The sequence below is a fragment of the Sinohyriopsis cumingii genome, chromosome 2, assembly GCF_028554795.1.
Source record: "Sinohyriopsis cumingii isolate HCF-2022 chromosome 2, ASM2855479v2, whole genome shotgun sequence".
In the NCBI taxonomy this organism is placed as follows: domain Eukaryota; kingdom Metazoa; phylum Mollusca; class Bivalvia; order Unionida; family Unionidae; genus Sinohyriopsis; species Sinohyriopsis cumingii.
The window spans coordinates 14,187,565-14,213,220 of record NC_142962.1 but is presented as its reverse complement, the minus strand read 5'-3'; the positions used below and the strand labels follow the sequence as shown (position 1 = coordinate 14,213,220).

The window sequence follows — 25,656 nt, the reverse complement described above, 5'->3', positions numbered from 1 at the left end:
AAATCTACAGATATGACAGAACTTCCGAACAATCAGGCTCATCAGTCACCCAATTTAGGTTATACTTAAGATAATCCTCAACAGACTGAAACCCCAAACAGAGCACATCATTGCTGAAGAACAGAAGAATTAAAAATATAAGAGTATTCTTGACATTGTTTTCTTTAAACCAACATTCTTATACATTGGATGGGAAATAATGAGGGCTGTTTATAAACAAAAGTCAGAAAATAATGATGAAAATAATACACACCTTTTTTAGAAACTGCAGCAACTGAGGGTTGGTTGTTGATGACATAAGTCTCTAAACTATTCATTAAACAGTTCCTGATGGCTTTATTATCATGTGGCATAAAATAAGTCTTGTCCTCTGTTAAATTAGAAAGGCTCCATCCCAGCGAAAATGGAGCATCAACCATTACTGGAGCAGGCTGAAAGGAAAAGTTAGGCCATGAGAAATAATTATAAATTAGTACAGCATATACCAGGGGTCACAAACACATGGCCCACAGGCCACATGTTGCCCACCAAGCCGTATACTGTGGCATGCAAAATGATTGGTGTCACAAGGGGTCATGACAGATAACAAGGTGGTGCGGCCCTTGGGCCATCGAAAATGCCTTCATGTAGCCCTCAGGGTGGTTTGAGTTTGAGACCCCTGGTATAGACCACCTGTCTAATTTCAAGGCAGATTCTATGTTATATTGGTTACTTAAAATCTGCATTGAAGTGCAAATGACGTAACATATGCACACAAAAAAAAACATTTGTTTGAAAATCAACTACGTATCATGACTGGTAGTATAAAGGACAAATATTAACACTGCCAATCAAGCAAGGGACAGTACTCCAGAAATGCAGAAGTAAAATGACTTTCATAGCAAATGGATGACTTTATCGGGGCACAGCCTTTAGAAACCAAGTATGGCGGAGATGTTACTAATGGTAACATCTGATGGTAGAGATGAATTTCACCACAATTTATTTGATGGTAATTGCTTACGCATTCATCTTTTGTCTTTATTTTAACAGATCAAAACAAATATCTTTGATTACCTGATTGATTGTGTTCAGTACTGTATCCTTCACTAGTGGAAAGCTATGCAGTTGAATATTGGTCATATTTGTTACCAAACACCACTTTCGTTGAGCCAACCAATAAAATGTTCTCCTCTGAAACATAAAATTGATGAGTTTTATGCTGTTCCCACATTCAAGGTGATGGATATCTGCATAATGAAGAAACAAAAATGGCAAATTATGTTTGCTCTGTCAAGTTTCAAGTGTAAGTACTTCTGGCTGTGAAAATTATGTTTGTGCTGTCAAGTATAAGTACTTCTGGCTGTGAAATTATGTATGTGCTGTCAAGTATAAGTACTTCTGGCTGTGAAATTATGTATGTGCTGTCAAGTATAAGTACTTCTGGCTGTGAAAATTATGTTTGTGTTGTCAAGTATAAGTACTTCTGGCTGTGAAAATTATGTTTGTGTTGTCAAGTATAAGTACTTGTGGCTGTGAAAATTATGTTTGTGTTGTCAAGTGTAAGTACTTCTGGCTGTGAAAATTATGTTTGTGTTGTCAAGTATAAGTACTTCTGGCTGTGAAAATTATGTATGTGCTGTCAAGTATAAGTACTTCTGGCTGTGAAAATTATGTATGTGCTGTCAAGTATAAGTACTTCTGGCTGTGAAAATTATGTATGTGCTGTCAAGTATAAGTACTTCTGGCTGTGAAAATTATGTATGTGCTGTCAAGTATAAGTACTTCTGGCTGTGAAAATTATGTTTGGGCTGTCAAGTATAAGTACTTCTGGCTGTGAAAATTATGTTTGTGTTGTCAAGTATAAGTACTTCTGGCTGTGAAAATTATGTATGTGCTGTCAAGTATAAGTACTTCTGGCTGTGAAAATTATGTTTGTGCTGTCAAAGTATAAGTACTTCTGGCTCTGAAATTATGTTTGTGCTGTCAAGTATAACGACTTCTGGCTGTGAAAATTATGTATGTGCTGTCAAGTATAAGTACTTCTGGCTGTGCAAATTATGTTCGTGCTGTCAAGTATAAGCACTTCTGGCTGTGGAAATTATGTTTGTGCTGTCAAGTATAAGTACTTCTGGCTGTGAAAATTATGTATGTGCTGTCAAGTATAAGTACTTCTGGCTGTGAAAATTATGTTTGTGTTGTCAAGTGTAAGTACTTCTGGCTGTGAAAATTATGTATGTGCTGTCAAGTATAAGTACTTCTGGCTGTGAAAATTATGTTTGTGTTGTCAAGTATAAGTACTTGTGGCTGTGAAAATTATGTTTGTGTTGTCAAGTGTAAGTACTTCTGGCTGTGAAAATTATGTTTGTGCTGTCAAGTATAAGCACTTCTGGCTGTGAAAATTATGTTTGTGTTGTCAAGTATAAGTACTTCTGGCTGTGAAAATTATGTATGTGCTGTCAAGTATAAGTACTTCTGGCTGTGAAAATTATGTTTGGGCTGTCAAGTATAAGTACTTCTGGCTGTGAAAATTATGTTTGTGTTGTCAAGTATAAGTACTTCTGGCTGTGAAAATTATGTTTGTGTTGTCAAGTACAAGTACTTGTGGCTGTGAAAATTATGTTTGTGTTGTCAAGTATAAGTACTTCTGGCTGTGAAAATTATGTTTGGGCTGTCAAGTATAAGTACTTCTGGCTGTGAAAATTATGTTTGGGCTGTCAAGTATAAGTACTTCTGGCTGTGAAATTACGTTTGTGCTGTCAAGTATAAGTACTTCTGGCTGTGAAATTATGTTTGTGCTGTCAAGTATAACAACTTCTGGCTGTGAAAATTATGTATGTGCTGTCAAGTATAAGTACTTCTGGCTGTGAAAATTATGTTTGGGCTGTCAAGTATAAGTACTTCTGGCTGTGAAAATTATGTTTGGGCTGTCAAGTATAAGTACTTCTGGCTGTGAAATTACGTTTGTGCTGTCAAGTATAAGTACTTCTGGCTGTGAAATTATGTTTGTGCTGTCAAGTATAACAACTTCTGGCTGTGAAAATTATGTATGTGCTGTCAAGTATAAGTACTTCTGGCTGTGAAAATTATGTTTGTGCTGTCAAAGTATAAGTACTTCTGGCTCTGAAATTATGTTTGTGCTGTCAAGTATAACGACTTCTGGCTGTGAAAATTATGTATGTGCTGTCAAGTATAAGTACTTCTGGCTGTGCAAATTATGTTCGTGCTGTCAAGTATAAGCACTTCTGGCTGTGGAAATTATGTTTGTGCTGTCAAGTATAAGTACTTCTGGCTGTGAAAATTATGTATGTGCTGTCAAGTATAAGTACTTCTGGCTGTGAAAATTATGTTTGTGTTGTCAAGTATAAGTACTTCTGGCTGTGAAAATTATGTATGTGCTGTCAAGTATAAGTACTTCTGGCTGTGAAAATTATGTTTGTGTTGTCAAGCATAAGTACTTGTGGCTGTGAAAATTATGTTTGTGTTGTCAAGTGTAAGTACTTCTGGCTGTGAAAATTATGTTTGTGCTGTCAAGTATAAGCACTTCTGGCTGTGGAAATTATGTTTGTGTTGTCAAGTCTAAGTACTTCTGGCTGTGAAAATTATGTTTGTGTTGTCAAGTCTAAGTACTTCTGGCTGTGAAATTATATATGTGCTGTCAAGTATGGGTACTTCTGGCTGTGAAATTATGTATGTGCTGTCAAGTATAAGTACTTCTGGCTGTGAAATAATGTGTGTCCTGTTAAGTGTAAGTACTTCTGGCTGTGAAATTATATATGTGCTGTCAAGTATAAGTACGTCTTGCTGTGAAAATTATGTACGTACTGTCAAGTAAAAGTACTTCTGGCTGTGAAAATTATGTTTGTGTTGTCAAGTCTAAGTACTTCTGGCTGTGAAATAATGTGTGTCCTGTTAAGTGTAAGTACTTCTGGCTGTGAAATTATGTATGTGCTATCAAGTGTAAGTACTTCTGGCTGTGAAATTATATATGTGCTGCCAAGTATAAGTACTTCTGGATGTGAAAATTATGTACTTGCTGTCAAGTATAAGTACTTCTGGCTGTGAAAATTATGTTTGTGTTGTCAAGTCTAAGTACTTCTGGCTGTGAAATAATGTGTCCTGTTAAGTGTAAGTACTTCTGGCTGTGAAATTATGTATGTGCTGTCAAGTGTAAGTACTTCTGGCTGTGAAATTATATATGTGCTGTCAAGTATAAGTACTTCTGGCTGTGAAAATTATGTATGTGCTGTCAAGTATAAGTACTTCTGGCTGTGAAATTATGTATGTGCTGTCAAGTGTAAGTACTTCTAGCTGTGAAATTATGTATGTGCTGTCAAGTGTAAATACTTCTGGCTGTGAAATTATGTGTGTGCTGTCAAGTATAAGTACTTCTGGCTGTGAAAATTATGTATGTGCTGTCAAGTATAAGTACTTCTGGCTGTGAGGTTTAAGGTTTGATCTCTGTCCTCACTTTCAAAAACTGTCTCAACTTGAGTATGTGCTGAACTTAAAATCTTTTTCCCTTACTAAATTATTTACAAAGGCAAATTTAATACAAATTGCTTGTTTGGAAATATAGAACAGCAAGCTTACTTGAGACATCAGTTTAATGCAACAATCCCTTTATAGTTTACAACCAGTAGGTTAAGTTGGAGAGTAAAGTTTTTACTAAAAGCTTAAACGTTTAATGGAAGCAGGACCATAAGTCATTGGTTTGAATCACACCGAGGAGTTGTTTTCTGTTCCTGCCTTTTTTAAGGTGGGACGCAAAGTCAAACAGGTTCGTATCACACTGGGTTGATGTTTTTCTTCTCATGCCTTACTGAAAATTGTGACACAAGATCAACAACAATACGCAAAACCCCTCAGTTCTCAACACCTGTGTGTACGCAGTAAACCTAAATGACGACAACTGAACTGTATTGGTCACAACTGTCTCAATAAAAATCTATTATTTTATCTATCTTGGTCATAGACCTCAAATCAAAAGCCTTCTGGTGTGTCAATCACAACCTACTTTGTCCATCTGAAATTATGGACCATGAAGCAAAAGCCTTCTGAAGTCTAAACTGTGTCAATCGCAGTCTACTCACTTTGTCCATTTTGGTTAAGGACATCAAGTCAAAAGCTTCCTGGAGTCTGAACTGTGTCAATTGCAGTCTACTCACTTTGTCCATCTTGGTTGAAGACATCAAGTCAAAACCTTTCTGGAGTCTAAAGTTTATCAATTCCAATCTAATTATGTCCATTTTGGTTAAGGACATCAAGTCAAAAGCTTTCTGGAGTCTAAAGTTTATCAGTTCCAATCTAATTATTATGTCCATCTTGGTTAAGGACATCAAGTCAAAAGCTTTCTGGAGTCTGAACTGTGTCAATTGCAGTCTACTCACTTTGTCCATTTTGGTTAAGGACATCAAGTCAAAAGCTTTCTGGAGTCTAAAGTTTATCAGTTCCAAGCTAATTATTATGTCCATTTTGGTTAAGGACATCAAGTCAAAAGCTTTCTGGAGTCTAAAGTTTATCAGTTCCAATCTAATTATTATGTCCATTTTGGTTAAGGACATCAAGTCAAAAGCTTTCTGAAGTCTGAACTGTGTCAATTGCAGTCTACTCACTTTGTCCATTTTGGTTAAGGACATCAAGTCACAAGCTTTCTGGAGTCTGAACTGTGTCAATTGCAGTCTATTCACTTTGTCCATTTTGGTTAAGGATATCAAGTCAAAAGCTTCCTGGAGTCTGAACTGTGTCAATTGCAGTCTACTCACTTTGTCCATCTTGGTTGAGGACATCAAGTCAAAAGCTTTCTGGAGTCTAAAGTTTATCAGTTCCAATCTAATTATTATGTCCTTCTTGGTTACGGACATCAACTCAAAAGCTTTCTGGAGTCTAAAGTTTATCAGTTCCAAGCTAATTATTATGTCCATCTTGGTTGAGGACATCAAGTCAAAAGCTTTCTGGAGTCTAAAGTTTATCAGTTTCAATCTAATTATTATGTCCATCTTGGTTAAGGACATCAAGTCAAAAGCTTTCTGGAGTCTGAACTGTGTCAATTGCAGTCTACTCACTTTGTCCATTTTGGTTAAGGACATCAAGTCAAAAGCTTTCTGAAGTCTGAACTGTGTCAACTGCAGTCTACTCACTTTGTCCATTTTGGTTAAGGACATCAAGTCACAAGCTTTCTGGAGTCTGAACTGTGTCAATTGCAGTCTATTCACTTTGTCCATTTTGGTTAAGGATATCAAGTCAAAAGCTTCCTGGAGTCTGAACTGTGTCAATTGCAGTCTACTCACTTTGTCCATCTTGGTTGAGGACATCAAGTCAAAAGCTTTCTGGAGTCTAAAGTTTATCAGTTCCAATCTAATTATGTTCATTTTGGTTAAGGATATCAAGTCAAAAGCTTTCTGGAGTCTGAACTGTGTCAATTGCAGTCTACTCACTTTGTCCATTTTGGTTAAGGACATCAAGTCACAAGCTTTCTGGAGTCTGAACTGTGTCAATTGCAGTCTATTCACTTTGTCCATTTTGGTTAAGGATATCAAGTCAAAAGCTTCCTGGAGTCTGAACTGTGTCAATTGCAGTCTACTCACATTGTCCATCTTGGTTGAGGACATCAAGTCAAAAGCTTTCTGGAGTCTAAAGTTTATTAATTCCAATCTAATTATGTCCATATTGGTTAAGGACATCAAGTCAAAAGCTTTCTGGAGTCTAAAGTTTATCAGTTCCAATCTAATTATTATGTCAATCTTGGTTACGGACATCAAGTCAAACACTTTCTGGAGTCTAAAGTTTATCAGCTCCAAGCTAATTATTATGTCCATCTTGGTTACAGACATCAAGTCAAAAGCTTTCTGGAGTCTAAAGTTTATCAGTTCCAAGCTAATTATTATGTCCATTTTGGTTAAGGACATCAAGTCAAAAGCTTTCTGGAGTCTAAAGTTTATCAGTTCCAAGCTAATTATTATGTCCATTTTGGTTGAGGACATCAAGTCAAAAGCTTTCTGGAGTCTAAAGTTTATCAGTTCCAAGCTAATTATTATGTCCATTTTGGTTGAGGACATCAAGTCAAAAGCTTTCTGGAGTCTAAAGTTTATCAGTTCCAATCTAATTATTATGTCCATCTTGGTTACAGACATCAAGTCAAAAGCTTTCTGGAGTCTAAAGTTTATCAGTTCCAATCTAATTATTATGTCCATTTTGGTTACAGACATCAAGTCAAAAGCTTTCTGGAGTCTAAAGTTTATCAGTTCCAATCTAATTATTATGTCCATTTTGGTTACAGACATCAAGTCAAAAGCTTTCTGGAGTCTAAAGTTTATCAGTTCCAATCTAATTATTATGTCCTTCCTGGTTACGGACATCAAGTCAAAAGCTCTCTGGAGTCTAAAGTTTATCAGTTCCAAGCTAATTATTATGTCCATTTTGGTTGAGGACATCAAGTCAAAAGCTTTCTGGAGTCTAAAGTTTATCAGTTCCAATCTAATTATTATGTCCATTTTGGTTACAGACATCAAGTCAAAAGCTTTCTGGAGTCTAAAGTTTATCAGTTCCAAGCTAATTATTATGTCCATCTTGGTTACGGACATCAAGTCAAAAGCTTTCTGGAGTCTAAAGTTTATCAGTTCCAAGCTAATTATTATGTCCATTTTGGTTAAGGACATCAAGTCAAAAGCTTTCTGGAGTCTAAAGTTTATCAGTTCCAAACTAATTATTATGTCCATTTTGGTTAAGGACATCAAGTCAAAAGCTTTCTGGAGTCTAAAGTTTATCAGTTCCAAGCTAATTATTATGTCCATTTTGGTTAAGGACATCAAGTCAAAAGCTTTCTGGAGTCTAAAGTTTATCAGTTCCAATCTAATTATTATGTCCATCTTGGTTACGGACATCAAGTCAAAAGCTTTCTGGAGTCTAAAGTTTATCAGTTCCAATCTAATTATTATGTCCATCTTGGTTACAGACATCAAGTCAAAAGCTTTCTGGAGTCTAAAGTTTATCAGTTCCAATCTAATTATTATGTCCATTTTGGTTACAGACATCAAGTCAAAAGCTTTCTGGAGTCTAAAGTTTATCAGTTCCAATCTAATTATTATGTCCATTTTGGTTACAGACATCAAGTCAAAAGCTTTCTGGAGTCTAAAGTTTATCAGTTCCAATCTAATTATTATGTCCTTCCTGGTTACGTACATCAAGTCAAAAGCTCTCTGGAGTCTAAAGTTTATCAGTTCCAAGCTAATTATTATGTCCATTTTGGTTAAGGACATCAAGTCAAAAGCTTTCTGGAGTCTAAAGTTTATCAGTTCCAATCTAATTATTATGTCCATCTTGGTTACAGACATCAAGTCAAAAGCTTTCTGAGTTTAAAGTTTATCAGTTCCAATCTAATTATTATGTCCATTTTGGTTACAGACATCAAGTCAAAAGCTTTCTGGAGTCTAAAGTTTATCAGTTCCAATCTAATTATTATGTCCTTCCTGGTTACAGACATCAAGTCAAAAGCTTTCTGGAGTCTAAAGTTTATCAGTTCCAAGCTAATTATTATGTCCATCTTGGTTACAGACATCAAGTCAAAAGCTTTCTGGAGTCTAAAGTTTATCAGTTCCAAGCAAATTATTAGGTCCATCTTGGTTACAGACATCAAGTCAAAAGCTTTCTGGAGTCTAAAGTTTATCAGTTCCAAGCTAATTATTATGTCCATCTTGGTTACAGACATCAAGTCAAAAGCTTTCTGGAGTCTAAAGTTTATCAGTTCCAAGCTAATTATTATGTCCATTTTGGTTGAGGACATCAAGTCAAAAGCTTTCTGGAGTCAGTTCCAAGCTAATTATTATGTCCATTTTGGTTGAGGACATCAAGTCAAAAGCTTTCTGGAGTCTAATGTTTATCAGTTCCAATCTAATTATTATGTCCATTTTGGTTAAGGACATCAAGTCAAAAGCTTTCTGGAGTCTAAAGTTTATCAGTTCCAAGCAAATTATTATGTCCATCTTGGTTACAGACATCAAGTCAAAAGCTTTCTGGAGTCTAAAGTTTATCAGTTCCAAGCTAATTATTATGTCCATTTTGGTTGAGGACATCAAGTCAAAAGCTTTCTGGAGTCTAATGTTTATCAGTTCCAATCTAATTATTATGTCCATTTTGGTTAAGGACATCAAGTCAAAAGCTTTCTGAAGTCTGAACTGTGTCAATTGCAGTCTATTCACTTTGTCCATTTTGGTTAAGGACATCAAGTCAAAAGCTTTCTGAAGTCTGAACTGTGTCAACTGCAGTCTACTCACTTTGTCCATTTTGGTTAAGGACATCAAGTCACAAGCTTTCTGGAGTCTGAACTGTGTCAATTGCAGTCTATTCACTTTGTCCATTTTGGTTAAGGATATCAAGTCAAAAGCTTCCTGGAGTCTGAACTGTGTCAATTGCAGTCTACTCACTTTGTCCATCTTGGTTGAGGACATCAAGTCAAAAGCTTTCTGGAGTCTAAAGTTTATCAGTTCCAAGCTAATTATTATGTCCATTTTGGTTGAGGACATCAAGTCAAAAGCTTTCTGGAGTCTAATGTTTATCAGTTCCAATCTAATTATTATGTCCATTTTGGTTAAGGATATCAAGTCAAAAGGTCTCAAGTCAGAACAATGCTAGGATGTTAAGAGACTTGTCATTTGTTTTTCTCATGGATGGATATAAAATAAGCCCATATTTTTGTGACATTTATCATCTTTACCAGCCACAGTTCCAATCTGTACCAATAACTGCTTAAGTTTTGGGTAGAGAAAAAAAACATTTGACTAATGAGGATGAAAATTTATTCAGAGTTTTAAACATTGGTTAGCCTGATGCCGGGGGCCCCATTAAATATAGATGAGGTATCTCCTGTATCCAAGGCGAGTTCATGTTGGGTTTGTCAAAATAAAGTGTCATCTAAGTTTTGTTTGAAAGAAATATAGAACATGCTGATGACATGTGGCACTGTCATTTCTTGAAAGACACTGATAAATAAATAATCTTCAGCCCCCTGCTGAGACATCATTTGTAGGTCACTTCACCTTATGATGATCATCTGCTTAATTGTATCAAAAAATCTATAAATCTATCAATTTTGCGTACCCAGTACTAAGAAAAGAAATTGACCAGTTAATGGTTATTTGTGTATGTCCTTTCCAACACACAATCAGTACCTGGTTTGGTTGGACAGAGTCTGTTGTAAGATATTTTGCCTTAGTCCTTTGGCTTGTTTAGGAAGCCATCCATAAAGTGGACAACTTCCTGATAAAATTCATAAAGTGGACAACTTCCTGATAAATTTCATAAAGTGAACAGCTTCCTAACTCATTGTGCAGTGATAACATGAATGGGGGAACAATACTCTTTCTGCTCCCTGTATTACATTAGTTTCCTATAATTAGAGATACAGAGATAATTACATCCTGTTTCAAGTTAGTTAGGTCAAATAGTTGGTAGCTGCTGGTTTTATTGATATATGGAGTAAGTGTTTTCTGAAACTGTGACACAAATTATGAAACATGAAGCTACTGTTTTCACTGACTGATAACTTAAACAAATACCAATGTCTCTCCAACTTCATTACTGGCTTTATCTAAGAATAAAAATCATGTATCAGCTTTTACATCAGGATCTGAAGAAAACATTGTCTTTAATGAAATCAGATCAAAATTTTAGTACACACAATATTTAGCTCCACTGGTCATAAACCAGAAGAGATTATGGAATGAACTGTTTTACGATGTCTGCCATTCATAAGTGCAAGTTTATTATCACTACTCCTACTAAACTACTTGGATTATTGCCATGACACTTTATATACACATTCATCACAAGGTCTAGTTGGTCCTAACTTTACACACACATTCATTCCAAGGTCTAGTTGGTCCTAACTTTAAACACACATTCATTCCAAGGTCTAGCTGGTCCTAACTTTACACACACATTCATTCCAAGGTCTAGTTGGTCCTAACTTTACACACACATTCATTCCAAGGTCTAGTTGGTCCTAACTTTACACATACATTCATCCCATGGTCTAGTTGGTCCTAACTTTACACACACATTCATCCCATGGTCTAGTTGGTCCTAACTTTACACACACATTCATTCCAAGGTCTAGTTGGTCCTAACTTTACACACACATTCATCCCATGGTCTAGTTGGTCCTAACTTTACACACACATTCATTCCAAGGTCTAGTTGGTCCTAACTTTACACACACATTCATTCCAAGGTCTAGTTGGTCCTAACTTTACACACACATTCATTCCAAGGTCTAGTTGGTCCTAACTTTACATACACATTCATTCCAAGGTCTAGTTGGTCCTAACTTTACACACACATTCATTCCAAGGTCTAGTTGGTCCTAACTTTACACACACATTCATCCCATGGTCTAGTTGGTCCTAACTTTACACACACATTCATTCCAAGGTCTAGTTGGTCCTAACTTTATACACACATTCATCCCATGGTCTAGTTGGTCCTAACTTTACACACACATTCATTCCAAGATCTAGCTGGTCCTAACTTTACACACACATTCATCCCATGGTCTAGTTGGTCCTAACTTTACATACACATTCATTCCAAGGTCTAGTTGGTCCTAACTTTACACACACATTCATCCCATGGTCTAGTTGGTCCTAACTTTACACACACATTCATTCCAAGGTCTAGTTGGTCCTAACTTTACACACACATTCATTCCAAGGTCTAGTTGGTCCTAACTTTACACATACATTCATCCCATGGTCTAGTTGGTCCTAACTTTACACACACATTCATCCCATGGTCTAGTTGGTCCTAACTTTACACACACATTCATTCCAAGGTCTAGTTGGTCCTAACTTTACACATACATTCATTCCAAGGTCTAGTTGGTCCTAACTTTACACATACATTCATCCCATGGTCTAGTTGGTCCTAACTTTACACACACATTCATCCCAAGGTCTAGTTGGTCCTAACTTTACACACACATTCATTCCAAGGTCTAGTTGGTCCTAACTTTACACATACATTCATCCCATGGTCTAGTTGGTCCTAACATTACACACACATTCATCCCAATGTCTAGCTGGTCCTAACTTTACACACACATTCATTCCAAGGTCTAGCTGGTCCTAACTTTACACACACATTCATCCCATGGTCTAGTTAGTCCTAACTTTACACACATATTCATCCCAAGGTCTATTTGGTCCTAAAGGACACTTTACACACACATTCATCTCATGGTCTAGTTGGTCCTAAAGAACACTTTACACACACATTCATCTCATGGTCTAGTTGGTCCTAACTTTACACACACATATTCATCCCATGGTCTAGTTGGTCCTAACTTTACACACATATTCATCTCAAGGTCTAGTTGGTCCTAACTTTACACACACATTCATCCCAAGGTCTAGTTGGTCCTAAAGGACACTTTACACACACATTCATCCCAAGGTCTAGTTGGTCCTAACTTTACACACACATTCATCCCATGGTCTAGTTGGTCCTAGCTTGACACACACATTCATCCCATGGTCTAGTCTAGTTGGTCCTAAAGGACACTTTTTACACACATTCATCCCAAGGTCTAGTTGGTCCTAACTTTACATACACATTCATCCCATAGTATAGTTGGTCCTAACTTTACATACACATTCATCCCATAGTATAGTTGGTCCTAACTTTACATACACATTCATCCCATAGTATAGTTGGTCCTAACTTTACACACACATTCATCCCAAGGTCTATTTGGTCCTAAATGAAAATGACACTGCTACAATATCCAATACTGCTGCCAGGGCAGCCATCTTGGAAATCTTGTTATTGCTACTCCTCCTGAATGAATGATTTTATTAACATATGGTTTTCACAGAAGGCATCTTATATCTAGCTGGTGCTAAATGAAAATAATTCTGATATGGCATCAAATATAACTGTCACAGCAGCCATTATTTCTGCTCCTGAACAGAAAGTCACAAAAACATGATGTTTTAACCAGAAGACTTCTTATGAAGTATAATTGTTCCTAGATGAAATTGCTGCAACCTGTATGAGGCCCATTATGGCCACCACAGCAACAATCTTATAAAACTTGTGATCGCTACTTCACATGAATGGTGGGCCTATATCAACATGGAGTTTTCACAAAAAGACTTCTCATGATGACTAGTTGGTCTGAAATGAAATTAGTGCCAATCTTACATCTAAGAAAGCCAAAACAGAAGCTTGAAAATCTTGTTATTGTTACTCCTCATGAATGGAAAGTCACATCTATACAAGGTATTCAATGGAAGACTTCTTATGGAGTCTAGATCATCTTAAATAAAAACTGTGCCATTCTGACATCCAATATGGCCACCACAGCAGCCATATTGAAAATCTTATTGCTAGCCTTTTTTGAAAATAATATCAACATAGGGTTTTTGCCAGAAGACTTTCTATGATGTCATATTTGCTATTAAATGGAAATTGTGTCATGGAAATTGTGTCAATCTCACATACAGTATGACCACCATGGCATCCATCTTTGAAATCATGTTATTGCTGCTGCTAATGCTAAATGGAGTCATATCAACATAAAGTTTTCACCAGAAGACTAATTATGATATCTAATTGGTCCTCAATTAAAATAGTACCAATCTGATATTAAATATGGCTCCCAAAATGAACATATTGAAATTCTGTCACTGATTCTCCTCAATGGATGGTCATATCATTATGAGGTTTTCAACAGAGTCTTTTTAGTGTCTAGTTGGTCCTAAATGAAAATGGTGATGATCTTTAATACAATATGGCTGCCAAAGTTAGTGATCTGAAATCTTATCACTCAAGGATATCAGAAATGGTTTTGAAACCGAGTGGCTAAAAAGAAGAATTGGTCTTATATTGAATTTCTTTTTGGACAGAAGAGCATTAGTTCATTTGATGGACTTGCTTTTGAAAGTAGGCTATTATGATAGGCAAATTAGAAAAATTAGTCAATTCAAAAACACAAACACAGGCAATGGGTGCTGTAACCTACAGATCCGGGTTTGATTCTCTGTAGAGTATGAATTAAAAACTGTCTAACTTGTATGATGTTTTCAACATCGAGTCAAAGTAATAGTTAAAAACAAAGTCCTGTTGGGTAAATGTACTTTGAGTCTAGGGGTGTTATTTTTTAAAGCCACTAGCCCCAGGTCTGTGTCAGAAAAAAATTTAATTGAACAAAGCAATGATGCTCTTTCATATCTTACACTGGTACAGTTTGTGATGTTACTATATTTGGAATGGAATACAAATCAAGGACATCAATTTATAGAAACTATAATTTTAAAAAACAAAAAACAATTTCAATCATTTTCTTGCACAAAGTGATATAACAAAGACTTCAGTCAGACTAGAGCTGAATTTTATATGTTTATAAATACCATGTATTACCTTTATAAAATCCAGGAACACAGCCTGCTTTTCAAATTGTCCATTATCTGGTGAATATACTTCAACTACTGAATCTCTGATAATAATATAGTGCAGTGTGGTTGATCCATTATTGACGTTGTAAAGCAATGTGACAACCTGGAAGTACAATATTGAATGCCAGGTTAGCTGCTGTATTTATTTTTCCAATAAATATAACCTGTCAGGGTAAACGGTGAATTGAAAGGTCTCTCTATTTCTCACCTGGAAGTCTGTTGGTGTATACTGAATTGAGATCAAGTGATTCTTTAACTGTAAGTTATCTCCCTTTCTAGTTCCTCAATGTTTGTGGACTACACATTTAAACCAAACTGCATCAAAACAAAATCTTTAGTTTCACTTTTTCTGGACTCTACTTTTATTTTCCCAACACTGTTCATGTCTGCCCTCTGGAAGTATTAGAGGAGTAATCACTTAGAATTGCCATAAAATTAGTAATGTCTCCCCACTCCCAACCATTGATTTTTACCAGATTTTTATTTTTTACAAGGGAATCAGTTCCCCATAACTATGAAAATTACAAGTCATCAGTTGGCCATAACTATGAAAATCACAAGGGAATCAGTTGGCCATAACTATGAAATTACAAGGTATCTGCTGGCCATAATTATGGAAATCACAAGGCATCAGTTGGCCATAACTATGGAAATCACAAGGTATCAGTTTGCCATAACTATGAAATTACAAGGCATCAGCTGGCCATAATTATGGAAATCACAAGGCATCAGTTGGCCATAACTATGGAAATCACAAGGCATCAGTTGGCCATAACTATGAAGATCACAAGGCATCAGTTGGCCATAACTATGGAAATTACAAGGGAATCAGTTGGCCATAACCATGGAATTACAAGGGAATCAGTAGGCCATAACTATGACAATTACAAGGCATCAGCTGGCCATAACTACGGAAATTACAAGGGAACAGTTTTCCATAACTATGGAAATCACAAGGCATCAGCTGGCCATAACTATGGAAATTACAAGGGAATCAGTTGGCCATAACTATGACAATTACAAGGGAATCAGTTGGCCATAACTATGGAATTACAAGGCAACAGTTTTCCATAACTATGGAAATCACAAGGCATCAGCTGGCCATAACTATGGAAATTACAAGGCAACAGTTTTCCATAACTATGGAAATCACAAGGCATCAGCTGGCCATAACTATGGAAATTACAAGGGAATCAGTTGGCCATAACTATGACAATTACAAGGGAATCAGTTGGCCATAACTATGGAATTACAAGGCAACAGTTTTCCATAACTATGGAAATCACAAGGCATCAGCTGGCCATAATTATGGAAATTACAAAGGAATCAGTTGGCCATAACTATGGAATTACAAGGCATCAGCTGGCCTTAACTATGGAAACTACAAGGCAACATAAGGGGCCATCCATTTAGTACATATGCATGGAGGGGGTTAACCCAAATTCACACGCTTGCATATAGGGGAGTCTACTGATAATGTATGTATGCATAGGAAATGGGGGGGGGGGTGAAACCTCGATAATAATTTGTCTAATACGTAACCTAGACAAACTGTACACAGCTTATTTCTTTGGATGCAGCCAGACATTCAACGTTGGTGGACTATCTGTTTTTCCAATGTAGATATGTGAGAAAGCATGCCAGTAGCTTCTCGTGGGTCGGTGGTTCTTTCCGGGGTTTTCCCGGGTTCTTCCTCCACCATTAATACTGGCCGCCATATATGGCCTATCGTGTGCTGAAAAAATGGCGTTAAACCCCACAACAACAACAACAACTATCTGTTTTTATTAAACACATTAATATTATTAATCCTTTATGGTTTCTGCGTGTTTAAATACAGGCCATTCTATAGAATTCTTAGGGGGTGTTGCATCAAATGTACGTATGCAGGTGGGGGTGGGTGTAAAAAATATGCATGTGTACGGAGGGGGGAGAGGGTTCAAGCTTTGCCAGATTTTTGCATACGTACTAAATGGATGGCTCCTAATGATGGAAATTACAAGGCAACAGCTGGCCATAACTATGGAAATTACAAGGATATCAGTTTGCCCAGAGACATATATAACACTAGTCCGTGTTTCCTCTGACCCTTGCCACCCCATTTTTGATATTTGGACATTTCTGTTGGTGTGTACACTCCAACATAAATGTCAAAATATTAAAATTGGGGTGACAAGGGGCAGAGGAAATTGGACTAATATAACACATATGTTATATATGTATCTGGTTGCCACAGCAATGAAAATTAGCAAGCCAGAATAACTGTTCCATTGAAAGATAAAAGTTTTGGTATAAACTTTGAAGATGACATTCTTATTAAACAACTTGGAAAACACAATGCCAAGAATTGGCAAAAAACAAAGAATATCAGCACCAATAATATTTTCCCAAACATATATCATTTTTATTTTTTTAGAAAAAGACCTAATTAAAAATGTATATGAAATAAAATCTGCATTAATTCAGCCTTTATTCCTGTCCAAGTGAAATGATGCTAACTTCGACTGTCCATGATGATGACACGTAATTGCTGTAAAAATCTGCTCGCTAATAAGGACCTCTTCCACTGTCAAAACTAGGGAAGCTTTGTTAATTAGTATTCTCACACCATCTCGCTTGTTTGTAAACACACCCACCCATCCCAAATTTTAAAAAAGAAAAGGAATTTTAACAAATGCACAAAAAAGGAAGTCATTTCATTCATTGATTCATAAGTTCTAACCTGATTGTCGCCAGGGAATGCTGCTGATTCGGACCATGGCTGATTTGGACATTAACTGATTCGCCCCCAAATTATGGGCTGGTTCCGCCCAGAAATTACAGGCTGATTCAGACCAAGTGAAATATTAAAAGTAAAACAATGGAACACACATACCTGATTTATTTATTTTATTTTACTAATTTCGCATGCATAGTAATATAATAATAAAGGTTGATATTCAGTTCTTAAATTAAACCCAGATTGATTGATTGATTGATTACTTGGATTTACGTTGCGTGCGCCCAGAAGGGCATGTGCAACGGGTTTATTCCCACATAGCGGGATGCTAAATGTTCCTGGGGAAAGGAATTAGTGCCACATCCCCCAGGCGTTTATGTGCTCAAGGAGCACTGCTAATTTAGCCGTCAGGTCGTAGGACTATATGTCTCTAACGACCTGAATGAAGGGCTTTCATGAGTGGGAATGGGCCCAATACACACTTATGTTAATAAAGAGTTGATTTCAGATGTTATGGACTGTACTAGGTGTCGACCCAAGCAGTATGTAACGCCCGTTGCAATTGGTTGTGGAATCCACATCTCCGCCGTTAAACGATGTTCGAGAGAGGCAAGAGGGCAAGGAACTCGGCAAGCCAGCCATAGATGTCGTGCACTCCCAAGAACGCCAGCCCGTACTTAGTAAAATTTAGTCTAGTTGCACTAATGGACAATAAAAAATGCAATAATGTGTTAGCCACCTGTGCAATTGGGTCAAATCAAAACAAGCTGTAAAATTTTCCTACCTCCTAACAATCGTAAAAATTCTAGTACATAGTGTACGTTGTAGATGCCTTACAAATTTTTAATAACTAATATGTCTGAGCGACATATAAAAAGTTTGGTCACTGTTAGGTCATAAAAGGTTTGAATTTTGAACCGATGGATTGAAGGATCAAGTTAGTGTACATAATAGTTTTATCGAAACAGGATACCAAGCCAAAATGGCTCCCTGGACAAGAGGCAATATCTATTAGCAATTTATAACCCAAATCAGAACAAAATAGATAAGAGCTATCGCATTTAGATATTTTAACCAAAATAACTTTCCAATGTTTCAAAAAAGAAAATACAAAGTTTTCATAAATCAGGTCAATATCAACACTATCAAACTGTAATTCATAAAAATTTACTCAATGTACCCATTGATGTATCAAGCAAATCGTGTTGTGGTCGCATTATATTTACAACTAAAAAGTTTGTATAAAGAGTTATTGATGAATAAAACGAAAGTAGAGCGTATCTCTCTGTTATAATTACATTTTATCTACTGCTACTGGTATCATTGAACTGTTTGTTATATTTTGAGTAAAATCTCGAACCAGTAAACCAATTCGTTTTTATTTTAGCCTTTGAAACACTGGTAATATTTAATTTAAAGCAAAGATTAAATCCCTTAAACATTTATTCTGGAATATATATGTTTATACATTAATACATATATAATATTAGATATATAATATAATAGCACTACCATGTAGCCAATGATCACACAAATAAGTCAGCATTATGTTATGTGTTCTATAATGATATCAAATTCAGTAAATTTATAAATGTCATTAAAAGTTTAATGCGGCGTTGGTCAAACGGGTTTTGCCAATTTAGGGTCAGATCATACCACTACTAGTGACTGCAGTTAAATTAATTAAGGACGCAACCGTCAAACAAAGTAATAAACAAATGGTGATAATTCAAGTTAAATCATACCCAAGGGTAAACTCAGGAAACGGCAACGTTAAAAGACGAGGAAGTACTATATATGGTTGATGACACTGTGGAAGTCCTACGTGAGAATCACATCTCCACCAGTCAGGTATCGAAGTTACGTGCCAGCATTTATGGATGTTTTTAGTTCTCCATTGCTATATTACACGAGTCAAGTTATTTTAATTAATAATATGCTATATTCTAGCTTTGGTCTTGTTCAGTATCCACTTTCAATAATAATATGCATACAATTACATAATATATTCAGCTAATGAATATCAGTTACGGTGCTCATTGTTTTTGTATATAGATTGATTGAGTATAAACAAACATTCTATTAAGTATAAACAAACATTTTATTTAGTATTAACATATATTCTACATAATGTATTTTTTTAAAACTACATTAACATTCTCAGACAGAATATATCCACGAAAAGAATCCTAAACATTAGCGTACTGAGACTAATATATATATATATATATATATATATATATATATATATATATATATATATATATATATATATATATATATGTGTGTGTGTGTGTGTGTGTGTGTGTGTGTGTGTGTAAAGCTACATTAAAAATCTAAATCACACACACACGCATTGATTTTCACTACACAGAACAGTATCATTATCATTCGTACAATCGGGGTTTTATTTAGGTAAAAGCATATTTAAACTGTTTAAACTGGGAAATAATGAGTTAAAAACACATTATAAGCGATTATATATGTCACATTTAAATCCCGGACAAAACTTAATAATATTTCACATGGTCCGAAACAGCCCGGAATTTGGTCCGAATCAGCCCATAATCTGGGCCGAATAAACCTGGTCCAAAATATCCATGGTCCGAAATCAACCTATTATCGACGTCAGGGGGTCCCAAACATTGGCAACTTTGAGTTTCTCTAGCAACAAGATCGTACATTTGCCTGGGCCTGTCTATGCTGTCAAGCAACAGATGTGACGTAGTTCATCGTCTTTGAAAATCTCAATAATTGCGTAAATTTTGGATAAACATCTGTTATAACACACATGTACAAGAGTTCCTCCTATTTCCGTGTTAAATTGTTTTCAGAAATATTAAAACCATAAATTGCAAAAATAGGACGCAGACGACACGTTTTTTTAATATACTGAAATAGACTATCCGTGGGTTTTCATGTGACGTCATCAAACGTGTGCATTCCTATGTCCGCCATTTTGATTCCCTAGCTACGCAAACCGGCACCTAACAACATTGTTCTCTCCAGAATAATATGTGTCATTTTGTGCGTGAGGATATGCTAATGCATCACATTCTGTTAGGCATATCAACGGCACGAGACCGAATTCGTAACGTTTCTCCTTTTTCAAATAACAACGTTGAAATCTTCAACGATCTTTGTTATTCTTTCATAAACAAAGGAACCATCAATGAACAGAATGATCAACATATACACAAATAAGCAGCAAAATGGAATGTCCTTCAATTTTCATGGGCTGAAAGCGATCATTTGCTTTTTGTTCAAGTTAGAAAGTCAATTGTTAATATACAATTTCATATTTCTAGAAGCATTTCTAGACTTCCCCTGCTTTTGACATTCGACATTCGACACAAAATCATGTTCCATTAGGCATACATTTCACTTAAGATGCAACAACCTCTTTCAACAGTTTTCGCTTTTCACACAATATCATCCTCCGCCAATCATCATCTCCACCAGGTATATAATATTTGACCTTACTAATTAAAATTAGTTTGTCAACTGTCTTTTGCACAAGCACTTAATTTCGCGAAAAGTATTATACATAAAGGTTCCAGCATCATACATATGCTATGAGATTTTAATTATTTAACTGATATTATATCCCGAAGCTCATTGCCCTGAAATAACCTTTCAAGATGGCAATCTTAGGGACACCATCTAAAATTGAAAAAAAAAGTTTTAAAAGTCAACTAATATTGCCTATTTGTGAGAAATACTGGATTTCTATTGGATAGTAATTGTATAATTACGTTTCACTGTTCAGTCTTCTGGCCTTTGCCTTGGAACTTCAAGCTTTATTTTCTCTTTCGTGCAAACGGGGCACTTAATTTTAGTATAATCTATGAAACATTTTGATGAAGTTAATATCTTTATCCATGATTAAATCAGATTTTTATCTTCAATAATAATATACATGATGCTGACAACGATTAATTAGGGAAGCAAAATGGTGATGCAACGTGCGCTCGCATTGCATAGTGAATATTTACAATCAATACACAGGGGTGACGGCAGAATTATTTTCGGAGGGTGAGGGGCCAAACATGTAGTGGTCAGCTATTAAGTTTTACGGATGTAGGCTAAAACATGCTTCAAGGTGGGCTCCAATGTCGTGACATCTTAGAAAACAGCCAATTCTAGAAAACAGACATGGACAGCGAGCAGTATATTTGCTTGGTAACATCGGGAGCTTCCGTTTGCGTCGAGACGCCAATAATTCGACAGTGTTAGGGACCCCTTAGCGCCAGTTAGGTTAGACATTATAAATAGTTGAATGAAGTGACTACGTTTTGTGCATTTTTTTATATCCTTGATGCCTTTCGTTTTAAAATCGGTATGGTACAAGCAAACGGAAGGGTGTACTAATAATTATAGTTTATAGCAGACACTAGTCCCAATATAGTTTGTACCAGCTTGGATTAGCAGGTCTTATTCAAAAGTGTTATATATATATATATATATATATATATATATATATATATATATATATATATATATATAATGTACAACTGTCGTGGGCACATCTAAGAAACGTTCTTGTTAGTCCTACCTGAGATAATACAGTATGTATATGCTATACTAAAATATATATTTTACCGATCTGTCAGGTGATTGTGACGTCCTAAGCACGTGAGCGATGACGACGATGCTCGCTAAGAGTACGAGAATGGACAGTAAGATGAGAATTTGTTTCACTGGAAGTCTCGAACAGCATCCTCTTACTGACAGCTTTGACAAGAAAATGGACAGCTCTCTCCTGATGGTGTACAGCTTGAAGGAAAAGGGAAAGCATGAACAAATGATGAAATCCCTGTACAACTTCGGTAGATGTCTTGGAAATCTTAGTGTCAAATAGAACCAAGGTATATTCATTGCTTATGCGACCATAAAAGCTTGAATTACAAGCATCCCTTGCGATGCCGCACACAGCACTGTACCAAAACGAGGTTATTTTTACCTCATGTTTGCAGTCATTTACATTAACCTTTTCCGATGCTGCTAAGAAAATTGCTGGATCGTGAAGAAGACTTTACATATTAGTCCACAACTCGCCAAATCCGAACATTTTTTTTAGCTCAAGTGGAACTGTTAAGCCTTGTTGACAAGGAAACATCGCCCCTTCTTGGCCCTTCCTGCCTATACATATGATTTGTGCTTTTATCCTGCTTAAAAAAATACGACATGCCTCACGAAACATTACTGTCGTTCCTTAGTGGCATCTAGGTACTTAATAAATTGTCTTATTTTAACTGATTTGTGAATCACACTGTCTTTTTTTAATTTACAATGACACTGTAACTATCAAAGCATTTGTAAGAAACAGGAAAATGCACTGACGTACCATTTTTGTGCTCTAGTTCCGATGAAAATTTGCAATTAGGCCCCATCTCAATCTGTATCTCTAATTGGGGAATAAAACTTACACTGGTATAATCTACATGCATTAAACTGTATTTATGCTATTTTTACTTTAATACTTTTTGACTATATTCCTTTCTTCGTTTTGAAAAGGAGTAAAAACTCGGATTTGTGATAAATTTGATACCATTTAAAAGCCTCGAGTAGATTTATTTTCAAATACAAATTGTGACAAAATATACCAAGATAAACGCTATTTACATATACAAAAAGAATTTGGTTTTCTATTGTCGTGCAGTTTAAAGTTACTTCTAAACTTTTATTTCGGAATATGAATGAGAAAAAACAAATATGCCATCAATGACGACATCAAATTTCACATTCAGAAACGTCTTCCAAAGGAAATAAATAGTCACGTGAAGAGCCACAGAGAGTAATTACCTCGCTGAGCCATATAAAGTAATTACCTCGCTGAGCCATATAAAATAATTACCTCATTGAGCCACAGAAAGTAATTACCTCGCTGAACCATAGCAAGTAAGTACCTCGCTGTTTCCTTAATGATAGGAATAGGTACCCTGCTGTGTTTTTATATTTAATTTTATTTGTTATGGTTATTTGATATTGTGTGCTACAGCAATAACTTGTGACCTCATCTGTAAATCAAAAGAGGGTCACACTTAAGTTAAGAAAAGGCATATATTGATTGAAAAATGAACTGGGTTAACTCTACTAACACATTCCTTTAACATCTTTATATGACAAAGTTGTTTCTGTTTCCACCTTCCAGGAATGTCAATTATATAATTCCACTCGAAGTAAAAAAAAAAGCTCGTACTCGAATTATTGTATTCTGTGATCACAACACCCTTACCTTCATAAACAAAATGAAAAAAAAAATAGAGACTGTTGAGACCAAGTTTGCTGTTGCAGGAAAACAACATTGACATTAGCTACGTCACGGGAAAATATGATTCTACATATACTTTCTCTTGTATGGAAGTCCCATGCGGCTTTATTTTGTATATGCTTTACATCATTCATTACACATCTTCCAATGAAATTTTAATTATTATAGTATCATACGTATCTTTTTACTGATCTGTGAAAGATTAAAAAAGATAGTTGCATAAATCTTTCTTTTTCTTATGCGGGGAGGTGTTATATATATATATATATATATATATATATATATATATATATATATATATATATATATATATATATATATATATATATATATATATATATAATGTACCGGACTATTGTCAAGACTGAAGGTTGTGCATGCCTGATTGATGTCATGTTTGTGAGAAGTAAACAACATGTTTACTTAAATTTAAGTTCAAGACCTGACCTTGTTTACGAGTTTATGAATTATTCCAGAACATTATGCTGCGTCCTAGGTCACGTTAAGGTCTGTATATGTAAACAAATTTTTTCATTCTTTGTTATTATCAGTCTGTGGAATTATTTTTAGCTCTGTTTAAATACAATTTGAGAGGAATTAGCTATTTAAATTATTCACTGGAATCGTAAAGTGCTCATTGCCTTTTTGGAATAAAACACTACTTTGGGATGATTGAGAACTCGTTCAAAGACATTTGTATTGTATCATTGTGGTATATTCAGACACTGAAGTCTTTTGGAATTCATTCTGAAGTCTTTTCTTGGACTTGTGATAGGACATTTATGATTATTTGGAATTTAATTCAAAATAATGTGTCTCTTAAATTGTTTGTTGAATTTTACTTAAATTGATGGGTTCACTTCCGTTCTGTTATGTATTTTTAGACCTAGAGTCGTAACTCTGTTAATTGGGTACATAGAAAATATTGTAAGTGATTAATAGATGTCAAACTATCTACCAACAATATGTTTACTGGTGCGCAGCATTATGAGTTTAGTGTTAGGACTGATCGACCTGGTGTCAGGATAACGTGACTAGGTGAGACATCATGTTACATGTCTGTTGCATGATGGTCTAGTGCTAAACATCATTATAAACTGCCACACTGCAGACGCTGTAACGATGGCTGAATTGTTTTAAAAGCCGCGTTAGAAATCCTAATCATGCACACACACACACACACACACACACACACACTCAGACTAGCGTTCAACAGTTACTTTGAGAGGTTCACACACGTATAAAGATATAAAATATATGTTTGAAACCACTTCTTATCTTACAATAATTGTTAATGCCAGCCACAGAATGGCTTTAAATAAATTAAGGATTTCATAACGCCCATTCAATATCGAGACTGGTAGACAAGTAGGGTAAGAACGACATAAAAAAATAAGTAAACTTTGTACGAATAATGAGATCGAAGATGGATATAGTTTTGCCTTAACCTTTCCCCTATACCTCTCACTTAGAACATCTTATATCGATCCTTTTATTGGCAGAAATGAAGCATGTACAAACTAATTAAATTTTAACAAATATAACATACTTTCTCTCTCTCTCTCTCTGGATTCGGATTTTTGTGCGCACAGGTTTCAATCGCCATCATTCATTCATTCATTCGTTCTTTCGTTCGATCATTCATTCATTCATTCATTCATTCATTCATCTATCTACTATTTTTTAAATATATCCCTGGTATAACTGTTACTGTTAATTGTGGGCTTGATTTTACAGACAAAATGAATCGACGAAGACGCCCTTTAAATTTGTGCTTTTTTAAAAACATTTTCTTACTGACGTTGTTGAAGTTCGTAATGTATTCCCTTATCTGACAACAAAAAAAAAAGTTGCCCTTCTCATTTCGACCGCTCCGGTAGCGTAAGTGGTTAGAGCGTACACCTCGGATGAAGGTCGCGGGTTCGAACCCCAACCGAGTCATACCAAAGACATAAAAATGGTACTAGCAGCTGCCTCGATTGGCTCTCAGCAATAAGAGGTTTGTGTTAGGTCTGGTTAACCTGATGTCAGGATAATGTGACTGGATGGGACACCGTGCTACATATCTGCGGCATGATGCCCCAGTGCTAGATACCACTATAAACTGTCACACTACAGATATCGTAGCGATGACTGAAAATGCTATATTAAAAGTCCAAATCCCACACATAAACACACACACACTCCTTCTGATTTCTCTTCCACCTTTCCACCGGTCCATTACAGACACAACG

General features: G+C 35.8%; 1 protein-coding gene across 1 annotated transcript in view; it reads right to left on the bottom strand.

Annotated features, from left to right (window-relative positions):
• LOC149804362 (uncharacterized) overlaps positions 1 to 25,656 on the bottom strand; it is a 32,268-nt gene that overhangs the window by 3,737 nt on the left and 2,875 nt on the right. The window contains exons 2-5 of the mRNA XM_089939411.1: positions 21,751 to 21,924; positions 14,395 to 14,532; positions 1,057 to 1,173; positions 254 to 431 (exon numbers count right to left, since the gene is read on the bottom strand). Coding sequence (XP_089795537.1) covers positions 254 to 431; positions 1,057 to 1,173; positions 14,395 to 14,532; positions 21,751 to 21,924 — 607 coding nt within the window. The remainder of the gene's footprint in view (positions 1 to 253; positions 432 to 1,056; positions 1,174 to 14,394; positions 14,533 to 21,750; positions 21,925 to 25,656) is intronic.